At 39.3% G+C, this 22445-nt stretch overlaps 1 protein-coding gene across 1 annotated transcript; it reads left to right on the top strand.

Moving 5' to 3' along the window:
• Nucleotides 1-17383: 17383 nt before the first annotated feature.
• FEZF2 (FEZ family zinc finger 2) lies at nt 17384-21977 on the top strand. Its single transcript, XM_056528283.1, has 5 exons — nt 17384-17556; nt 17827-18701; nt 19335-19469; nt 20339-20471; nt 21357-21977. Exons 2-5 carry the CDS (start codon nt 17898-17900, stop codon nt 21611-21613), a joined length of 1329 nt encoding a protein of 442 aa, XP_056384258.1. The 5' UTR covers nt 17384-17556; nt 17827-17897; the 3' UTR covers nt 21614-21977.
• The last annotated feature ends 468 nt before the right edge of the window (nt 21978-22445 follow it).

Genomic DNA, 22445 nt, shown 5'->3' with positions numbered 1-22445 from the left:
GCCAGGGAAGTCCAAGGAGAATTTCCGAAGTGCAATTGGGGAGGACCAAAAGTTCAATCCTCTCGTGATGAGATCCGATGCTCATTAGAAGGGGCTCCGTGCGGAAACGTATGGTACAGTCCAATCTTTCATTGTTTACACAATTGATGTAAAGGGGTCTGGCGAGACTGGTCACTGGGATGTTGAACCTGTTGACGAGAGAGGCCAAAATAAAATTTCCTGCAGATCCAGAGTCCAAGAAGGCCACAGTAGAGAAGGAGAAGGCAGAGGCAGACATCCGCACAGGCACAGTAAGACGTGGAGAAGCAGAGTAGACATCAAGGACTGTCTCACCTTTGTGCGGAGTCAGCGTACGTCTTTCCAGGCGGGGAGGACGGATAGGACAATCCCTCAGGAAGTGTTCGGTACTAGCACAGTACAGGCAGAGGTTCTCCATGCGGCGTCGTGTCCTCTCTTGAGGTGTCAGGCGAGACCGGTCGACCTGCATAGCCTCCACGGCGGGAGGCACAGGAACGGATTGCAGGGTACCAGAGGAGAGAGGAGCCGGGGAGAAGAAACGCCTCGTGCGAACAGAGTCCATATCTTGGCGGAGCTCCTGACGCCTTTCGGAAAAACGCATGTCAATGCGAGTGGCTAGGTGAATGAGTTCATGTAGATTAGCAGGAATTTCTCGTGCGGCCAGAACATCTTTAATGTTGCTGGATAGGCCTTTTTTAAAGGTCGCGCAGAGGGCCTCATTATTCCAGGATAATTCTGAAGCAAGAGTACGGAATTGTACGGCATACTCGCCAACGGAAGAATTACCCTGGACCAGGTTCAACAGGGCAGTCTCAGCAGAAGAGGCTCGGGCAGGTTCCTCAAAGACACTTCGGATTTCCGAGAAGAAGGAGTGTACAGAGGCAGTGACGGGGTCATTGCGGTCCCAGAGCGGTGTGGCCCAAGACAGGGCTTTTCCAGACAGAAGGCTGACTACGAAAGCCACCTTAGACCTTTCAGTGGGAAACTGGTCCGACATCATCTCCAGATGCAGGGAACATTGGGAAAGAAAGCCACGGCAAAACTTAGAGTCCCCATCAAATTTATCCGGCAAGGATAGGCGTAGACCAGGAGCGGCCACTCGCTGAGGAGGAGGTGCAGGAGCTGGCGGAGGAGATGACTGCTGAAGCAGTGGTAGTAACTGCTGTAGCATAACGGTCAGTTGAGACAGCTGTTGGCCTTGTTGCGCTATCTGTTGTGACTGCTGGGCGACCACCGTGGTGAGGTCAGCGACAACTGGCAGAGGAACTTCAGCGGGATCCATGGCCGGATCTACTGTCACGATGCCGGCTGGCAGGTAGTGGATCCTCTGTGCCAGAGAGGGATTGGCGTGGACCGTGCTAGTGGATCGGTTCTAAGTCACTACTGGTTTTCACCAGAGCCCGCCGCAAAGCGGGATGGTCTTGCTGCGGCGGTAGTGACCAGGTCGTATCCACTAGCAACGGCTCACCTCTCTGGCTGCTGAAGATAGGCGCGGTACAAGGGAGTAGACAGAAGCAAGGTCGGACGTAGCAGAAGGTCGGGGCAGGCAGCAAGGATCGTAGTCAGGGGCAACGGCAGGAGGTCTGGAACACAGGCTAGGAACACACAAGGAAACGCTTTCACTGGCACGATGGCAACAAGATCCAGCAAGGGAGTGCAGGGGAAGTGAGGTGATATAGGGAAGTGCACAGGTGAACACACTAATTGGAATCACTGCGCCAATCAGCGGCGCAGTGGCCCTTTAAATCGCAAAGACCCGGCGCGCGCGCGCCCTAGGGAGCGGGGCCGCGCGCGCCGGGACAGGACCGAGGGAGAGCGAGTCAGGTACGGGAGCCGGGGTGCGCATCGCGAGCGGGCGCTACCCGCATCGCGAATCGCATCCCGGCTGGAAGCGGAATCGCAGCGCCCCGGGTCAGTGGATCTGACCGGAGCGCTGCAGTGGGGAGAGTGTAGCGAGCGCTCCGGGGAGGAGCGGGGACCCGGAGCGCTCGGCGTAACACTTATGATAAGCGAGGTATACAGGGGGAGTGAATAAAATTTAGCTTTTAATAAGTACTCAATGTAAAACTCACATAAATGGTAAATGCTCTATAGAAAATGCCAAGTTAGGCATCACCATCCAATAAGACGCAATCCAGTAATTGGCAAACTATTAAACACATAGATACAATTTAGCATAGCAACATATCAGAGATAGAGTCACTATCTCAAGATCAAAAATAGTCTCCAATATCTGCCCGACACATTTCAGACATGGGTAAAGGTGACATCCTCAGGGGCTTTGAGGGAGACAGTGACCTGAAAAGAAATATTCTCTTTGCATCTGCAACAAGAAGGAGTCGCTGATACAGTAGCAGCTCCTATTAAGAGTTTTCTGTGTTCTAATGGTCATCTAGCACAAAATGCATTGAGCAGGTGTAACCTGTGACCCATTGAAGGAGAACTGTTAGATGTTTGCGTCCTGGCTCATTCCTGTGCAAACCCGCTGTGGCAGGGAGCCGTGCAGTTGTGCCGGCTACTATGTGCACATGTCTTATTGGATGGTGATGCCTAACTTGGCATTATCTATAGAACATTCACCATTTATGTGTGTTTTATATTGAATACTTATTAAAAGCTAAATTTTATTCGGTCCCCCTGTATACATCGCTCCTTCCAGTACTTATCAGTTGATGTATGCATCACAGGAAGTTCTTTTCTTTTTGAATTTCCTTTCTGTCTGATCATAGGGCTCTCTGCTGACACCTCTGTCCATGTCAGGAACTGTCCAGAGCAGGTGAGGTTTGCTATGGGGATTTTCTCCTCCTCTGGACAGTTCCTAAAATGGACAGAGGTGTCAGCAGAGAGCACTGTGGTCAGACAGAAAGGAAATTTAAATAGATAAGAATGTCCTGTGTAGCATACAGCAGCTGATAAGTACTGGAATGATTAAGATTTTTAAATAGAAGTAATTTACAAATCTGTTTACCTTTCTGGCACCAGTTGACTTAAACTCTTCAGGACGCAGGGCATACCTGTACGCCCTGAGCCTGGTCCCGGTGTTTAAAACGGGGTCACGCCGTGACCCCGCGTCACACCAGATCGGTCCCAACTGCTATTCATAGCCAGGACCCTGGGCTAATAGTGCGCGGCACCGATCATTGTGCCATGCGCTATTAACCCTTCAGACGCGGCGATCAAAGTTGACCGCCGCATCTGAAAGTGAAAGTAAATGCTTCCCTGCAGTTCAGTCGGGCTGATCGGGACATCGCGATAAAATCGCAATGTCCCGATCAGCTAGGACGCGAACGGAGACCCCCTTACCTTGCTCCATCGCGTCCGATCTGGGTTTGGTTGCTCCAAGTCTGAGCTACAAAGCTATGGCTTTGCAGGGACCAGGGTAAAAGATCAGTGTGTGCAGTGTTATAGGTCCATATGGGAGCTATAACACAGCAAAAAAAAAGTGAAAAAAAGTTAACAAAGGTCATTTAACCCCTTCCCTAATAAAAGTTTGAATAAAACTTTTCCCATAAAAAAACCTGTGTAAATAAAAATAAACATATGTGGTATCGCCGTGTGCATAAATGTCCGAACTATAAAATATATCATTAATTAAACCGCACGGTCAATGGCGTACGCGCAAAAATTCCAAAGTCCAACATAGCATATTTTTGGTCACTTTTTATATCATAAAATAATGAATAAAAAGCGATCAAAAAGTCCGATCAATACAAAAATGGTATCGATAAAAACTTCAGAACACGGTGCAAAAAATGAGCCCTCAACCAGCCCGTACGCAGAAAAATTAAAAAGTTATAGGGGTCAGAAGATGACAATTTTAAACGTATAAATTTTCCTGCATGTAGTTATGATTTTTTCCAGAAGTACGACAAAATCAAACCTATATAAGTAGGGTAGCATTTTAACCGTATGGACCTACAGAATAAAGATAAGGTGTCATTTTTACCAAAATATGCACTGCATAGAAACGGAAGCCCCTAAAATTTACAAAATGACATTTTTCTTCAATTATGTCGCACAATGAATTATTTTTTCAGTTTTTACGTGGATTTTTTCATAAAATGACTAATGTCACTGCAAAGTGGAATTGGTGGTGCAAAAAATAAGCCATCATATGGAATTTTATGTGCAAAATTGAAAGTGTTATGATTTTTAGAAGGTGATGAGGAAAAAATGAAAATGCAAAAACGGAAAAACGCTGAGGGGTTAAAAAAAATGTTTTCCAGGGAAGTACTCCTTTAAGCCTCTGATCACACATTGATGGGGACCTATCCTATCAATACCCTATAGTAGACACTTGGCAACTCATACCCTTGTCTGCTCACCCATATAAACATTAGACAGATCTACAGTACTGTGCAAACGTTTTTAAGAGGTGTGAAAAAAATTATGCAAAGTAATTGTAGTCTTAATAGTTTATTTGTATTAATTACTAGTGTTGAGCACAAATATTCAAAATGCTAATTTTTACCACGAATATCAGCACTTCATGATTTTGCGTATATTTAGAATATAGTGTTATATTCGTAATGACAAAATTTTTTTGCGAATATGCAGATAATATGCGAATATGCAAATATGTGAATATGCAAATGTTTGCGAATATCGGCACTTCCAGTCAGAGAACACTGATCCCTCCCTTCTTTTAGGTGAAAGATATAATCGCGCATGCGCACTATGCGAATTTCCTTACGAATTTTTGCATGAAAAAAAATATGAATATTCGTCCATATATTCACGAAATATCGCGAATTCGAATATGGCCTATGCCGCTCACCACTATTAATTACCTAAATGTAAAGAGAATGAACAGAAGAGAAATCTAAATTACCTCAACATTGTTATGACCGCCCCTTGCCTTCAAAACAACATACATTTCTCTCTGTATGAAATCTGCGATGTTGTAGGATTATTGCCAGGTGCACAAAATAACAATTATACCAAATAGGTTATAATAATAATTTTTTTCATAAGTAGGGTGAAACACCATCACTAACTGAAACAGAAACAACTGTGAAGAAGGCTTAAAGGGGTACTCCGCCCCTAGACATCTTATCCCCTATCCAAGGATAGGGGATAAGATGTCTGATCACGGGAGTCCTGCTGCTGGGGACCCCCGAGATCTCTCCTGCCATACCCCAAGTGATCAGCTGTAGGGAGCTAAATTTGCTCCGTGGCTGATGATCACAATACAGGGGTAGGCGGTTCGTGACATCACAGCAGGGCGTGATGTCGCGAGGGGCAGAGCCGTGACATCATTATACTCCGGTCCCTGTATCGTGAGTCATCAGCCATGGAGCAAACTCAGCTCCGTACAGCTGATGACTCGGGGTGCTGCAGGAGAGATCTCGGGGGTCCCCAGCAGCGGACCCCCGTGATCAGACATCTTATCCCCTATCCTTGGATAGGGGATAAGATGTCTAGGGGTGGAGTACCCCTTTAGTGCCGGGTGAAGAGAACAGGTGATACACCATAGCAAGTCTGAGCATAGGAATACGATGCATCAGCAAAGTTTTTCCCTGTCAAAGATTTCAAAGCAGACTGGGGGTTCAAGATCTTTTAAAGAAATACAAAGAAAGGGGCAATGTTGGACTGCAGATGCAGTGGTCGGCCAAGGAAACTTAGTGCAGCAGACGAAAGACACATGAAGACATATGCTTACTTCTCTTTAAAATCAAAAGTCCAGAAACCAGTGGGACCCACTTGAATTAGAAGGCATGCTGGGATTTGTAGTTTTGCAACAGTTAGAGGAACCTTGCTTGGGAAGCACTGTACTGGATCAATAGGTTTACAGCATCCAATGTGCACTAAAGTAAGGTCCAAGAAATAGAAGCAGAGTAGATGTATTCCTTTAAACAATAGGACAGGATATTTTTCACTATAAGGATATAAGGCTACGGAATCTACGTGCAGAAAATTTCCACCGGAGATTCCGAGTGCGGCCAGCACTGACTGAATCGGTCGGCACTAGGACCGTACAGTCACTGCGGTCTCCAATAGACTGCAATGTGTTCAGCAAGTATTTCCGCCTGAAGAATGAGCAATGCCATTCTTCAGGCGGAAATTTTCAAGCGGATTTCTGTTCACAAATTCCACTTCACAAATTCTGAAGTGTGAATTTGTGAACGGAAACCCGTTCACTATACGGTACATTTTAGTAACCGGAATTTCTGCCTGCAATTTAAAGCAGAATTGCAGGCGGAAATTCTATAGTGTGAACCTAGCCTTACTATTTATTCTTCATGTGGCTTCTTTTGGTCACTCGGCAAATGTTCCTCCACCTACATAGTGTGTCAGTCCCCTTGCTGCATGACCAGTGGTTTTGTACCCTTGTACGCCTATTCAGGGGCGGAACGACCGGCCGGTCCATTCGGACATGGTCCGAGGGCCCAGCCGGGTAAAGGGCCAGCCAATGCTGCTACTGGATCCAGGACACCTGTCCCAGATCCCCATGCACTTGTCCCAGAACCTCTCAGTGTGAGCCACATCTGTAGCCTACATTGAGAGGAGACTGACCTCAAATCCCGCCGTGCCGTGCAGGTGCCGATGACATAACTCATCGGTGTCTGCACTGTGAAGGCTGAAGAACGTGGTCAGTGATGTGAAGAAATCACTAAGCAGTAGACCTGAGGAGATCGCTGCATGGGACAGGTGAGTATCTCTTTTTACTTTTTTTTATTTCAACTTGGTAGGGAGGGGGCCCCCCACATACCTGGCTGCCTAACCTGCGCTCCCATACCTGTCTGCCTAACCTGCCCCACATACCTGGTTGCATAACCTGTCAGTACAGTGGTCCCTCAAGTTACACTATTAACCCCTTAAAGACCAAGCCCATTTTAACCTTAAAGGGGTAGTCCGATGAAAACCTTTTTTCTTTTAAATCAACTGGTGGCAGAAAGTTAAACATATTTGTAAATTACTTCTATTAAAAAATCTTAATCCTTTCAGTACTTATTAGCTGCTGAATGCTACAGGGGAAATTCCTTTCTTTTTGGAACACTGATGACATCACCAGCACAGTGCTCTCTTCTGACATCTCTGTCCATTTTAGCAACCATGCATAGCAGATGTATGCTAAGGGCAGCATGGTGGCTCAGTGGTTAGCACTGCTGCCTTGCAGTGCTGGGGACTTGGGTTCCAGTCCCACTAAGGGCAACAATAAATAAAGCGTTATTATTATTAAAATAACGTTAGCAGAGAGAACTGTGCTCGTGATGTCATCAGTGTTCCAAAAAGAAAAGAATTTCCTCTGTAGTATTCAGAAGCTAATAAGTACAGGAAGGATTAAGCTTTTTTAATAGAAGTAATTTACAAATATGTTTAACTTTCTGCCACCAGTTGATTTAAAAGAAAAAAGGCTTTCACCAGAGTACCCCTTTAAGGACCAGGCCAATTTTATTTTTGCTATTCTAAAATCCATAACTCTTTTATATTTCCATCTACAGACCCATATAAGGGCTTGTTTTTGCGTGACCAATTGTACTTTGTCATGAAACCTCTCATTTTACCATAAAATGTACGGTGAACCCCCCAAAATTTTTTTAGGGAGGAATGTAAATGAAAACCACAATTTTGCACATTTTGGAGGGTTTTGTTTTCACACTGTACACTTTACAGTAAAAATTATATGTGTTCTTTATTCTGTGGGTCAATACGATTAAAATGATACCCATGACTAGATACCTTTACATTTTTGTACCGCTTAAAAAAAATCTAAAACTTTTTGTACAAAATCAGTAATCTAAAGTCACCCTATTTTGACCACCTATAACTTTTTCATTTTTCCATATATAGGGCGGTATGAGGGCTCATTTTTTGCGTTGTCATCTTTACTTTTTATCGATACCACATTTGCATATATAAAACTTTTAGATCATTTTTTATAAAAATAAATTTAATAAAATGTGACAAAAAAGCTGCATTTTTGTTTTTTTTATTTGTTACGTTTACGCAATTCCCCTTATGGGATCATTAACATTATATTTTGATAGTTTGGACATGCGGTGATACCAATTATGTTTATAAAAAAAATTACGCTTTTTGGGGGTAAAATGGGAAAAACTGACAATTTTCTTTTTTATTGGGGGAGGGGATTTTTTACTTTTTTTTTTACTTTTTATTTTTGCATTTTTCAACTTTTTTGCACTTTTTATGTCCCCATAGGGGACTATCTATAGCAATCCTTTGATTGCTAATACTGTTCAGTGCTATGTTTAGGACATAGCACTGATCAGTATTATCGGTGATCTTCTGCTCTGGTCTGCTTGATCTCAGACCGGAGCAGAAGACACCGGGAGACAGCCGGAGCCAGGTGAGGGGACCTCCGGACGCCATGCTGGATGATCGGATCACCGCGGCAGCGCTGCGGGCAATCCGATCATCCATTTAAAGTACCGCACTGCCGCAGATGCCGTGATCTGTATTAATCACGGCATCTGAGGGGTTAATGGCGGACATCCGCACGATCGCAGATGTTGGCCATTACCGGCGCTCGCGGTCATACACAGGACGTAAATCTAAGTCCTGGTGCGTGAAGTACCGCCAAACCAGTTTGTACATTTACGTCCGTGGTTGTTAAGGGGTTAATTGGTTCCAGGGTGACCATTGTATGTTGAGACTATAAGTCTAAGAGAAACTGGTAATTGGTTCTTAAGCCCCCAAAATGTCATCCAAAAATAGGAAAAACTAAGGATTAAAGAAAACTACGTAGATAACTTATACAGATAAAGTAAGTCCTTACATAAAAAAAAGTACTAAAGATCTACTGAGAGCTGTAAATCACTGTCTATGTTGAGGACAGGAGCTTCTTCAGGGTCCTGCACAGTACACACAGGGTCCCAAAAAAAATTTATGGAGCCACCCTCACCTGGTGTCCAAAGGAGCAGCTAAACCTGGCACAGGTAAAGAGTTGTGTAGAACATGTAATACCACCCTGTACTGAAGGGAGGCTCTACCAGACAGCCAGTCAGTGCATTCACCTCACTAATACAGATGTTTTACCAGTGAATGCCCATTCTGATTGGTCTGTTCTTCCAGCCATTGACACGTTTCACAGATCTGGACTGTCTGTATCATTGTATGTTGAGTGTGGGTTCAAGTTACAATGGTCCAGAAAAGACCATTGTAGGTTAAAAATATTGCAATCTGAAGTTTCAGTGCCCTATTAAAGTGCCAACTAAGCAATAGAAGACATATTGGACATACATACCCTTAGGGCTTGTTCACACATATTTTGTTTCAAACTTGCAGCAGGTTTCCCGATGGCAGTTTGAATGGGGTGGGCACTACGCTAGCCGTCCACAGCTGGTTTTCAGCTGCGGAATCTCCACTGCGGAAAGTCCGCCACAGACCCCAATGAAGTCAATGGGGTCTGTGGCGGATTTTCTGCAGCGGAGAGCCCACCCCTTTCAAGCTCCCAGTGGGTAACCCACTGCAAGTTTGAAACAAAATACGCTCGAGTGTGAACAAGTTCTTAGGGTACGTTCACATGTGCATATTCTCTGCTGCAGATCTGCTGCAGATTTGCTGTAACAGATTTTGCTATCCATTGAAGTCAAAATCTGCAGCAGATCTGCAGCAAAAATATGCACATGTTGGTAAGTTCACACAGGCATATTTCTTTTCAAGCTTGCAGCGTATTTCCTGCTGCGAGTTTGAAAAGGTGCAGGGTATCTGCAGCAGATTTTTGGCAGCGGAATCTCCTTTTAAAACTTGCAGCAGGATTGAAAAGAAATACGCCTGTGTGAGTATACCCTTAGGCTACGGTCCCATGTAGTGCTTACACATCATATTTCATGCTGCACAAAATCTGTTGCGCAGCAGGAAATATTCTGCATATTCTCCGTTGAGCATACAGACAGGGCTAGCCGGCAGCAGCGCTGTGTGTTCAGTGAGGTATGGAGGCGGGGTCCGTAGCGGCATGACTGTAACACGCAGCCCCGCCTCCAAACCTCGCTGAACACACAAGGCTGCCGCCAGGTAGCACTGTATGTGTGCTCAACAGAAAATATGCAGAGTATTTACCACTGCGCAGCGTGAAATACGTTGTGTAAGCGCTATGTGGGACTGTGCAGATTTTTTGTAGAAATGTATGCTTGCCTCCACAACAATCTTATTCAGATATGTGAAATTGATTTTCTGCTGTGTGTGAACATTCCCTTGATCTATGATGTCATGCCTGTTTCTGACCCTGCACTGGCATACTGATGTCTATAAGATGCTTGCTATAAGCAGCTTATTTTTTGCGCCACCAATTTTACTTTGTAATGATGTCAGTCATTTTGCCCAAAAATCTACAGTGAAACGGAAAAAAAATCATTGTGAGACAAAATTGAAAAAAAAACGCTGTTTTGTAACTTTTGGGGGCTTCCGTTTCTACGTAGTAAATTTTTCGGTAAAAATTACAACTTATCTTTTATTCTGTAGGTTCATACGATAAAAATGATACCCTACTTATATAGGTTTGATTTTGTCGGACTACTGGAAAAAATCATAATTACATGCAGGAAAATTTATACGTTTACAATTGTCATCTTCTGACCCCTATAACTTTTTTATTTTTCCGCGTATGGGGCGGTATGAGGGCTCATTTTTTTGCGCCGTGATCTGAAGTTTTTAACGGTACCAGTCCTATCACTTTTTACTTTCACTTTTAGCCTCGTGGCTCAGCTTTGAGCGCGCGGCTAAAGGGTTAATAGCGCGCGGCACCGCGATTAGTGCCGCATGCTATTAGCGGTGGGTCCCGGCTTCCCTATGACGCCAGGCCCGCCGTGATATGATGCGGGGTAACCGTGGGACCCCGCGTTATATCACGGGAGCGGGACCAAGGACGTACTCATACGTCCTTGGTCCTTAAGAGGTTAAGGGGTATTCTCATCTCATCGTCCACTTTTCCTGCCACCTCCAGCCTGTTAGTGGCCACTAGAGGTGGTCAGAAAAGCCAGAAGCAGTCAAGGTGGTTACGCAAATTAAATACCACCTAAAGCGGCTGGAGGTGGTCGTAAAAGTGAAGCGACAAAAAAAGACAACCTATTTAACATTACTTTTAAGGCTTCTTTCACACTGCAAAAAAAAAAAAAAAGAGCTTAATGGCCGTTTAAAGACGGGACACAATGGCAGTGTGAAGGTAGGCTAAAGGATGCGTATCAGTTGAGCCCCGCAAAAGTTTTAAAGGGGTACTCAAGTGGAAAACTATTTATTTTAAATCAACTGGTGCCAAAAAGTTATACAGATTTGTAAATTACTTCTGTTTAAAAATCTTAATCCTTCCAGTACTTATCAGCTGCTGTATACAACAGAGAAAGCTCTTTTCTTTTTGACTTTAGTTGCTGGAGTTCGAAGATGGGATCCTTCCGTGGGGCTCAAATGAAAGTTACCCCTTAACATTTTACTTTTCAATAATTCTATGGACTGTTGGTGCTCATTGAGCTCAGTATGTATAGTGGGGGCTCTTAGTGCCTGGTATGTTAATCCTTTACAAGGATCTTGCAGGCCACCATAGAGGTAAAGACCGTATTTATGGATCCCTACTGTGGACACAGGGTCCCCCACTGGGAATGGAGGAAAATTTCCCCCTCAAATGAATGGAGTGTCCTGGGCGTACACAGCCAGCACTCCATTCATTTTCTATCAGGCTTCCGCACATTGCCAAACGCTGTTCTCCATTTATTCAAGAGACACTTTACCTCCGTTCTCTGAATCAGTGGGGGGTTCTACCAGTCAGACCCCATTAATCAGCTAGATATCTTATGGATAGGATACATTTTGGAGATGGGAATACCCCTTTAAGGTGACTGTCAAGCCTTTTAAATAAATTCCAATTTCTGCGCTGATACATTTCTTAATATATTTTTCGAACAGTCAGAGTTGTTTTATTTATTTATTTATTTATGTATTTATTACTTAAAGCTCTAAATACCCTTAATTAATTTATTAATTTATGGCATTGCCTTCAGCCACCACTAGGGGGAGAGTAGAGGTTTACTGTATACTGTTTATGCATCAAAATCAATGACACACACAGCAATTTGGTAAGTTCCCCCTAGTGGTGACTACGGGAATTTTATAATTTTAACTACATGATGACTAACATGGGATTTGGAGCAGTGTTTTAGAAATATGAAGATGCCTCTGTTGATGAAAGATTAATTATGGGTGGCACAGCTTTATTTATTTATTTGTTTGTTTATTTATTTTTTAACAGCTCTGAATGTTATAAACTTATAAAAGAAGTCATATTCACCTTCCCAAACCCGCATCTCGCCTGATGCTTCCTGGGTCCCTTCTGGTACCTACCTCTTGATCCATTACAACATGAATGTGTATTTGCTGCAGGTACATTAACGCAGACAAAAACACATCATTTTTTATGTGAAAACCACAATACAGTCATTTCCACATTAAAACCCACATGGTGTCACTTATAAAAACCCTGCTCCCATTGTCCTCCATATCAGACTTGTTTGTGTTTTGACATGTATGTTAAACCCTTATGATATGTACAGCACCCTGGAACCGATGGCACTATAAAAAAAAAAATATAATAATAAAAATTACATGAAAAAGAAGAAACAAGTCAATGCACAGTTATATTATGAAGCCCTTATTGGCCCATGAGCTGACTATGGCTCAGAGCAGTGTTTTCCCAACCAGTGTGCCTCCAGCTGTTGCAAAACTACAAATCCCAGCATGCCCGGACAGCCAACGGCTGTCCGGGCATGCTGGGAGTTGTAGTTTTGCAACAGCTGGAGGTACCCTGGTTGGGAAACACTGGCTCAGAGAAAGCAGGGGCAGAGCTTCACACAGGTGCTGGGTTTTGCTGTGTGAACATACCCTTAGGGTCCAAAGAAGCCAGGATGTAGAGATGTAGAGACCACCAGAGGAACCAGAGAAGCCTTGGGACATGAGCTGCAGGGTGTAGATAATGGGAATATAACTTCTTTTATTAGTTTACAGCATTCTGATTTCTTAAAAAAATAAATAAATAAATAAAGACAGGGGTGCTGGAGAATAATAAGCCATGAATCTTGGCCCTAAAAACTATGTTGCATTACAAGGCAGACATTCACTTAAAGGGTTTTCACACCTAAAATTCGTAATAAAAAAAAAAAATGTTTCCTGCCAGAAGAATACAAGTTAGGGTCTTTTATTTTTTTTATTATTTTTTTTTTTTATTATTATTATTTTCTGGAAAGCATATTTTACATTTTTAAAACACGAAAGCTATATAGTCACTATACGCGAAAATGCTACTTTTCATAAACTAAAACTTCAACCCCTTTAAATAATACTAGAATGTCACATTTGAACTGATATTGTACATAAGTAGAATCTACTCCAGAGATAGTAATCAAGTTTTTGTGGGAACAGGGTAGATTAAAACTAGTCATATCTAATGTTCCAATAGTCATAGTCATAGATAGATAATGGATAGATAAATAAATAAATAGATAGATAGATAGAGGGCTCAAGTCCTGCAGGAACACGTAGGAACTGAGTTCCTGCACTTTTTCCACAGCAGAAACACCATTCCCATTAGCAGGAGTCCTGCAGGACCAACTCTTGAGTGGAAATCTTGGGTGAGTTCCAAGGCTTTTTTTTCCCCCAGGACTTGACCCCTGGATATATAGATATGAGACAGATAGATAATAGATAGATAGATAGATAGATAGAGAGATAGAGAGATAGATAGATAATGGATAGATAGATATGAGATAGATAGATAGATAGATAGATAGATAGATAGATAGATAGATAATGGATAAATAGATAATGGATAGATAGATAGATAGATAGATAGATAGATAGATAGATATAGATGATTGATAGCTAGATAGATAGATAGATAGATAGATAGATAGATAGATAATGGATAGATAAATAGATAATGGATAGATAGATATGAGATAGATAGATGATAGAGAGATAGATAGATAGATAGATAATGGATAAATAGATAATGGATAGATAGATAGATAGATAGATAGATAGATAGATAGATGATAGAGAGATAGATAGATAGATAGATAGATAGATAATGGATAAATAGATAATGGATAGATAGATAGATAGATATAGATGATTGATAGATAGATAGATAGATAGATAGATAATTGATAGATAGATAGATAGATAGATAGATAGATAGATAATGGATAGATAGATAGATAGATAGATATAGATGATTGATAGATAGCTAGATAGATAGATAATTGATAGATAGATAGATAGATAGATAGATATATAGATGAAAGATATGATAGACAGATAGATAGATGATGGATAAATAGATAGATAATGGATAGATAGATAGATAGATAGATAGATAGATAGACAGATCATCAGATAGTTATTGTCAAAGCACACAATATAATTAACAGTAATGTGTAAAAATAAGAAACACAAACTAAAAGTCTTTTTAATTTTTGTAATGATCTATTTTGGTAAATACACCCACAACCAAAGAATAGTATAAAAGGATATAAACAGCTTAAATGATGAAATATTCTAATAACTGCACTGAAATAAATGATCCCTATGTACGTATGAATTAATATATATGTGTATATATATATATATATATATATATATATATATATATATATATATATATATATATATATATAAATATATCTCAGCATGCATTCGTTACTATACATTCCACCATGGCCGTATATGTTAATCACTGCTGTGTCATAAAGGGTTAAGAGTCATTGTAGGACTTCCCTATGACATTAGGTTCGCACTGACCCGATTTACATTAATCTCGATTATTCACACAGTTCTTTCTATAATTCTCATTGTCCCGTGATTGTACATGGAACAAAGGGAATGAAAAGGAAAAAAAGAGCCTCTTCTGAGGTGAATTGGGGGGGGTCTGCTGAGGACAGGGCACTGATCACATTGCCATAGACTGTTGTGGTAGATAGGTGAGATGGTCTGCAAACACAGCACCCCAATTATAATAGGAAGGGGGGCTGTGCAATTGAGGGTGAAGACAAGCCCCCTTCTCTTGCTCCAGTGAATTCCTACAAACTTTTTTTTAAAGAAGGGCCTTTTGATTGCCTGTTACCTCTCTGCAGGCTGATCCCCCTCCCCTCATCCACACACCCCTTTCTGATAATCCCTCTCTATTTTAGAACAACACAAAACCTGCTCCCATGCAGAGAAGCCTTAGTGGCTGCAGTGAAAGGACTGCAGAATGGAAAATTGCTTCTTCCCTCAATAGTCTCCCAAGGAAAAAAACATTTAATAAGATCCAAAGAGAAGGGGCTGCTTGTTAAACAGGTGGAAATGGGGCAATTCTCAATTCTCCATCTGAGGCCCCGGGTCATTCTGCAGTCTCTTCATCCACAAGACACAAGATTCAATTATTACAAGTGCAATACTAGAGGAATACTAGACTGAAAGTTATGGCACCAGATAAGGCTGCCTGCTCTCCTGTACAGTCATCACACCTATAATATGTGAATATATATATATATATATATATATATATATATATATATATATACACACAACATACACATATATTCACCAAGAAAAGAACAGGCTGCCTGCTCTCCTGTACAGTCATCACACCTATAATATGTGATTATGTATATATATATATATATATATATATATATATATATATATATATATATACACAACATACACATATATTCACCAAGAAAAGAACAGGCTGCCTGCTCTCCTGTACAGTCATCACACCTATAATATGTGAATATATATATATATATATATATATATATATATATACACACACAACATACACATATATTCACCAAGAAAAGAACAGGCTGCCTGCTCTCCTGTACAGTCATCACACCTATAATATGTGAATATATATATATATATATATATATATATATATATATACATACACACACACAACATACACATATATTCACCAAGAAAAGAAAAGGCTGCCTGCTCTCCTGTACAGTCATCACACCTATAATATGTGAATATATATATATATATATATATATATATATATATATATGTATACACACACAACATACACATATATTCACCAAGAAAAGAACAGGCTGCCTGCTCTCCTGTACAGTCATCACACCTATAATATGTGAATATATATATATATATATATATGCACACACAACATACACATATATTCACCAAGAAAAGAACAGGCTGCCTGCTCTCCTGTACAGTCATAACACCTATAATATGTGAATATATATATATATATATATATATATATATATATATATATATGTATACACACACAACATACACATATATTCACCAAGAAAAGAACAGGCTGCCTGCTCTCCTGTACAGTCATAACACCTATAATATATATATATATATATATATATATATATATATATATATATATATATATATATATGTATACACACACAACATACACATATATTCACCAAGAAAAGAACAGGCTGCCTGCTCTCCTGTACAGTCATAACACCTATAATATGTGAATATATATATATATATATATATATATATATATATATATACATACACACACACAACATACACATATATTCACCAAGAAAAGAACAAGGGAAATGATCTGAATTTAATGTAAAAATATTCAACAATAATTTTATATAAAATTGGATTGTATATGTGTGTTTTATTTTTTATAAAATATTTAATACAATATATTACAAAAAATAAACAGACACACAAATGTATATAAATATAACATATATATGTGTGTGTGTGTGTGTGTGTGTGTGACTAAGAATAATGTACTTATTTAATGCTAATAAAGCATAGATTTTAAATAGATCGATTGAAATTATAGATAGATAGATAGATAGATAGAAGATAGATAAATAGACAGATAGATAGATAGATAAATAAAAAGATAGAAGATAGTTAAATAGATAGAGATAGATAGATAGATAGATAGATAGATAGATAGATAGATAGATAGATAGATAGAAGATAGAGATGGATGGATAGATAGAAGATAGACAGATAGATAGATAGATAAATAGATAGGAGATAGATAGATAGATAGGAGATAGATAGATAGATAGATAGATAGATAGATAGATGGATAGATAGATGGAATGTAGTGAATGCTCACAATTACAGGCTCCCCCTGCCTAGTGTATTAGATCCCACAGCTCTCCTGACAATTCTGCCATAAATAGTGAGAATCCATATATTTTGCCCTGTGGCCCCTGGTGCTGCTGTTTTTTGTTTGTCCATTCACCAGAGAATTTCTATGGAATATGCATTGGGCCAATGATTTTTACTCTGGAGAAGGAGCCACTAATCCTGGGGTGTGAGGGGCTTCAGTGCTGTGGCTGAGGGTCCTCCCCATGAAAGTTTAGTTTGGTGTTTTGTGCTGAGTGCACCTCCATTACTAAGAGCTGGGGGTAAGTACTGACTCCCCTTCCAGAACAACCTGTCATTCTGCTCACAGTGACTTCATGTGATGTCAGCTAAGTGTACAAGACACCGATCTCAGTGCTGCCTGCAAAATGTGACAGCAGGGTCTGTACTCTGCAGCCCCCAGCCTGTGCTCTGCTAGAGGTAAGTCCTCAGCCTGCATTCTACAATAACATTTAGATTGGGGAGTGGATGGGGGATAATCATAGTCACCACCACCACCAGGCTTCCTGGGTTTTACTAACAAGGTCCTACCTTGCCTGATACTTTAGTGTGAGCTGCTTAATGAGCATTAATCTGGTATCACTGGGTGTCATTGTTCAGGGGGTTTGTTCATTTGAATGTAAATAGATGACATGACATGAGCAAGTTGCTTATTAAATTGATTTCTCCTCTGGCTTCCTTGGAATGCAGAGAAAGGGAGAGAGAGGGAAGAGCAGGGTGACTTCCAGTTGGCTCCAGCGCTCAGACAAGTTCTTGCAGAGATGGCCAGCTCTGCTGCTTCATGCTTTCCTTCAGTCATGTCCTCCTGCCAGAGACTGGAAGGCAGAAATGGGGCATCCAGTACCTCCAAATCACTGGCCTTCTCTATTGAAAGAATTATGGCAAAGTCTTCAGAGCCTAAACCTACCATTTTTGACCACAATCATGGACTGGAGAGCGATGCGAAGAAGATTTTGAACCTTTGTTCTCCAATCCCCTGCATGATCCCAGTGCAGTCCTTGGGGTATGATGTCCACTCCAAGACCCTACTGAATTATTCGGAGCTCTGGAAGAACAGTTTGAGGGCTCCTGTGTGTAACCCCACTGCTGGCTTGTGTAAGGCGAACTGTGGCATGTGCTGCAAGAACGAGCTCAACATGGGCCACTCGGTTGTGCCAAGCAGTAGGGTGATCAAACCTCAGGTTATCAACCAAACAGTAGGGATGCCACCAGGGACTAATGGACCCCTCTATTACTTCAACTACCTGGACTCTGCTTACAACCCCTCAGACATCCTCAATGGACAGCTTATTCCATCTGGCATTTTAAATGCCCAGTCACAGGCGACACTAAGTGCCCACCATAAACTCTACTTATTGGAAAATGCTAAAATGGCCAGCCTTTGCCCAGACAAGTACCCTCTTCCTCAATACCCACACAAGGAGCGTCTACCAGGCCAGCTGGACCAAGTGATGAAAGAAAACACGGCACTGGCTGTGGACAGGAACCCTAAAAGCCACAGCAAACTCAGTGCCAACCCCATGGATGGCAAACCCAAGATCTTCACCTGTGAAGTATGTGGCAAGGTAAGCGACAATTCACTATGCCCTAGCTCAGTGGTCTTCAACCGGCGGACCTCCAGATGTTGCAAAACTACAACTCCCAGCATGCCCGGACAGCCAACGGCTGTCCGGGCATGCTGGGAGTTGTAGTTTTGCAACATCTGAAGGTCCGCAGGTTGAAGACCACTGCCCTTGCTGAACCCTGCGTTATATATATATATATATATATATCTATTTAGTTGGGTAATATTGTTGCTGTTTTGTATTATTTTAAACATTACAATTAACAATTTCGTTTTCAGTAAATTTCATACTATTTATAAACGTGTATAATATAATAGCAAAACGTAAAAAGGTAAACGGCAGGGAAGTAAAAATACATGTTAAGCGGATGACAGCAACAGTATGGAACCAGAAGTCGCAGCATACCCTTACTGTACGGTGCTGCATGCAACTGGTAGCTGCAAAAAGAGCCAAAGCACAGCCTGCACCATTATTATTATTATTATTATATTATTATTATTATTGTCATCATTATTATTATTTTTTTATTTTTAAGAAATAACGATTAAGATTGAATGTAAATTAAAATAAACATGTTTTCCCCCCCAATAACGTTCGTATAATTCATTTTGCGTTCTGAATTTTTCTTCCCAGGTTTTTAATGCACATTACAATTTAACCAGACACATGCCAGTTCATACGGGGGCCAGACCTTTTGTCTGCAAAGTTTGTGGCAAGGGATTTAGGCAAGCGAGTACCCTGTGCAGGCACAAAATCATCCACACACAGGTAGAATACAGTTATATCCTTACTTCTATCTATCCAATATCTATCTATCTATCTATCTATCTATCTATAGCTATCTAATATCTATCTATCCATCTATATCTATCTATCTATATCTATATCTATCTATCCATCTATATCTATCTAATATCTATCTATCATCTATATCTATATCTATCTAATATCTATCTATCTATCTATATCTAATATCTATCTATCCATCTATATCTATCTAATATCTATCTATCTATCTATCTATCTATCATCTATATCTATCTAATTTCTATCTATCATCTACATCTATATCTATCTAATATCTATCTATCTATCATCTATATCTATCTAATTTCTATCTATCATCGATATCTATCTAATATCTATCTATCATCTATATCTATCTTATATCTATCTAATATGTATATCTGTCTATCTAATATCTATCTATCAATCTATCTATCATCTATATCTATCCCATATATATCTATCATCTATCTATCAATCATCTATCTCTATCATATATATATATATATATATATATATATATATATATATAATATCTATCTATATCTATCTATCATCTATAACTATCTATCTATCAATCATCTATCCTTATTTCTATATATCTAATATCTATCTATCTATCTATCTCATATCTATCTATCTATCTATCTATCTCTATCTATCTATCTATCTATCTATCTATCTATCATCTATCTATCTATCTATCTATCTATCTATCTATCTATCTATCTCATATCTATCTATCTATCTATCTATCTATCTATCTATCTATCTCTATCTATCTATCTATCTATAATCTATCTGCTAAAATCTATTACAGTTTATTAACAATCGATTATCCTTCATTTTAGGAAAAACCCCATAAGTGTAACCAGTGTGGAAAAGCTTTCAACCGAAGTTCTACCTTAAACACCCACATTAGAATCCATGCAGGGTATAAACCTTTTGTATGCGAATTTTGTGGCAAAGGATTTCACCAAAAAGGTAATAAAATCCAGTTTTACTGTAAAACCAACTCAACAAATACTGTTATTATGTCTAAACAAATGTAACCATTGTTTAGTAAATATTTTTATATTTGTAGTGCTATCATAACATAATATGTACATTTGTTTACATTTGTAAAAGGCAATAACTAAATACTGGCTATACTTTACTATTATTATTTATTATAACTTAGTATTGCCATTTTAATGGATTATTCTATAAAATAAATAACAAAAAGGCTTTTCTTTTCATTACTTGTACTGTATATGCCACAGACTTTGAACAGTCGATTTGAATATACACGTGTTTGTTGTATGTTTATTAATATAATATGTATATTTCATGAACAAATATTTGCACAAATATGTATTTCAATCTAAAACAATATATTCCGGTATGAAGAATCTACATTCCTCCTGTCTCTTTTCTGCCTGGGTGCCCACAACATATTTTGCTGCCAGTATTAACTGCATTAATGTAAAAAGGATGTGCCATTTCTTACCAGGTTTTTTCCTTTCCCTAATTTCTCCGGGTCACAAACTTGACCTTTTCCTAATTTTTTAATTTGACAGTTACATGTTCAATTATCTTGATGCAGAATAAGTTTGACAAGTTTTGACCGACTTGTGGGCGAAATCCTAATGAACTCTATACTAGATGTGGTGTTTCAGGATATGAAACTATGAACACTTTTATTATGTTACATTCTATTCTATTTATAGTTATTTATTGTGTCTTATTTTAGGAGCATATTTTAAGAAAAGCTGAATGAAACATATATACACATAAAAAATAAGATAGAAGTATTATTTTAAATTTGACTAATAAAATAATGACTTTTTATAAATAATATAAATATTTGTTTTTTTTTATTTTTTCTAGGAAATTATAAAAATCATAAATTAACCCACAGTGGGGAGAAGCAATATAAGTGCACGATCTGCAACAAGGCTTTCCATCAGATCTACAATCTGACCTTCCATATGCACACACACAATGACAAGAAGCCTTTTACTTGTGGGACCTGTGGAAAGGGCTTTTGCAGGAACTTTGACTTAAAGAAACACGTGAGAAAATTACACGACAACGTTTCGGCCTCTAGTTCCATGAAGGAGATATCTAGGACTGTTCAGAACTGAATGACAATAAATTGCTCCAATTCTCTGCAGATTCAATCACTGTGACACAAGTATTTAATGGCTGGATCCTTCTACAAGAGATTTGTCACCTGAACCCTCAGAGGCCACAAGCTCTAAACGTCATCATTCCCATTAAGCATTTTTTAGGCTTCATCCCCTCTGATTCAGGTTTGTAAAGTAGGAAAAGAAACTTTACATAAAAAAAACTATTTAGCTTCTTTTTAATATTTTATGTTTTAACCTATATTTTAAAAATGTAAAAAATGAAAGAATATGATTTATACATTTGTGTAAATAAAACAAAACAAAATCTTATGTACAGAAGAAAATGGACAATTATATGACAATAAAAAGGAAACATAGTCACTAATCCTGCTAATATTTACCAGATATATATCTGAAGGAGCCCTGATGGGTGTCCCCATCTACACTGGTAAGAACAAATATATCTCTATTTTTTTTATAATTTGACTTACAATAGTGTTATATCATTTCTTTATTTTTATTTTTTTTAAAGGGTCAGTCCAGCAGAAAATAATACCTTTAGAAGTCACACTGTATAAACCATAAGTTACAATACATAAACATTGATTTAATGTATAAATAATGAAGAGATAGATTTAAATAGCATTTAGAAATGCTAGATGTGAGATGGATAATTAAAAAAGCTAGATGATAGTGATTATAGATTTTTCAGATCTTTAATTGGATATATATATATATATATATATATATATATATATATATATATACACATACATACACATGGATAGATAGAAATTAGATAGATAAATAGATACACATTAAAAGGGAAATACATTATTTAAAAAAA

This window comes from Hyla sarda, chromosome 6 (assembly GCF_029499605.1).
Source record: "Hyla sarda isolate aHylSar1 chromosome 6, aHylSar1.hap1, whole genome shotgun sequence".
NCBI classification, from domain to species: Eukaryota; Metazoa; Chordata; class Amphibia; order Anura; family Hylidae; genus Hyla; species Hyla sarda.
Note: the sequence above shows the minus strand (reverse complement) of the source record. Positions and strands in the feature narration are given on the sequence as shown.

What these genes read in the sequence shown, in the direction of transcription:
- FEZF2 (XM_056528283.1), top strand. Translation starts at nt 17,898, where the DNA reads ATGGCCAGCTCTGCTGCTTCATGCTTTCCTTCAGTCATGTCCTCCTGC. An exon ending in CCTGTGAAGTATGTGGCAAG is followed by an intron (nt 18,702 to 19,334) that starts GTAAGCGACAAT and finishes TTTTCTTCCCAG; the next exon opens with GTTTTTAATGCACATTACAA. An exon ending in ACAAAATCATCCACACACAG is followed by an intron (nt 19,470 to 20,338) that starts GTAGAATACAGT and finishes CCTTCATTTTAG; the next exon opens with GAAAAACCCCATAAGTGTAA.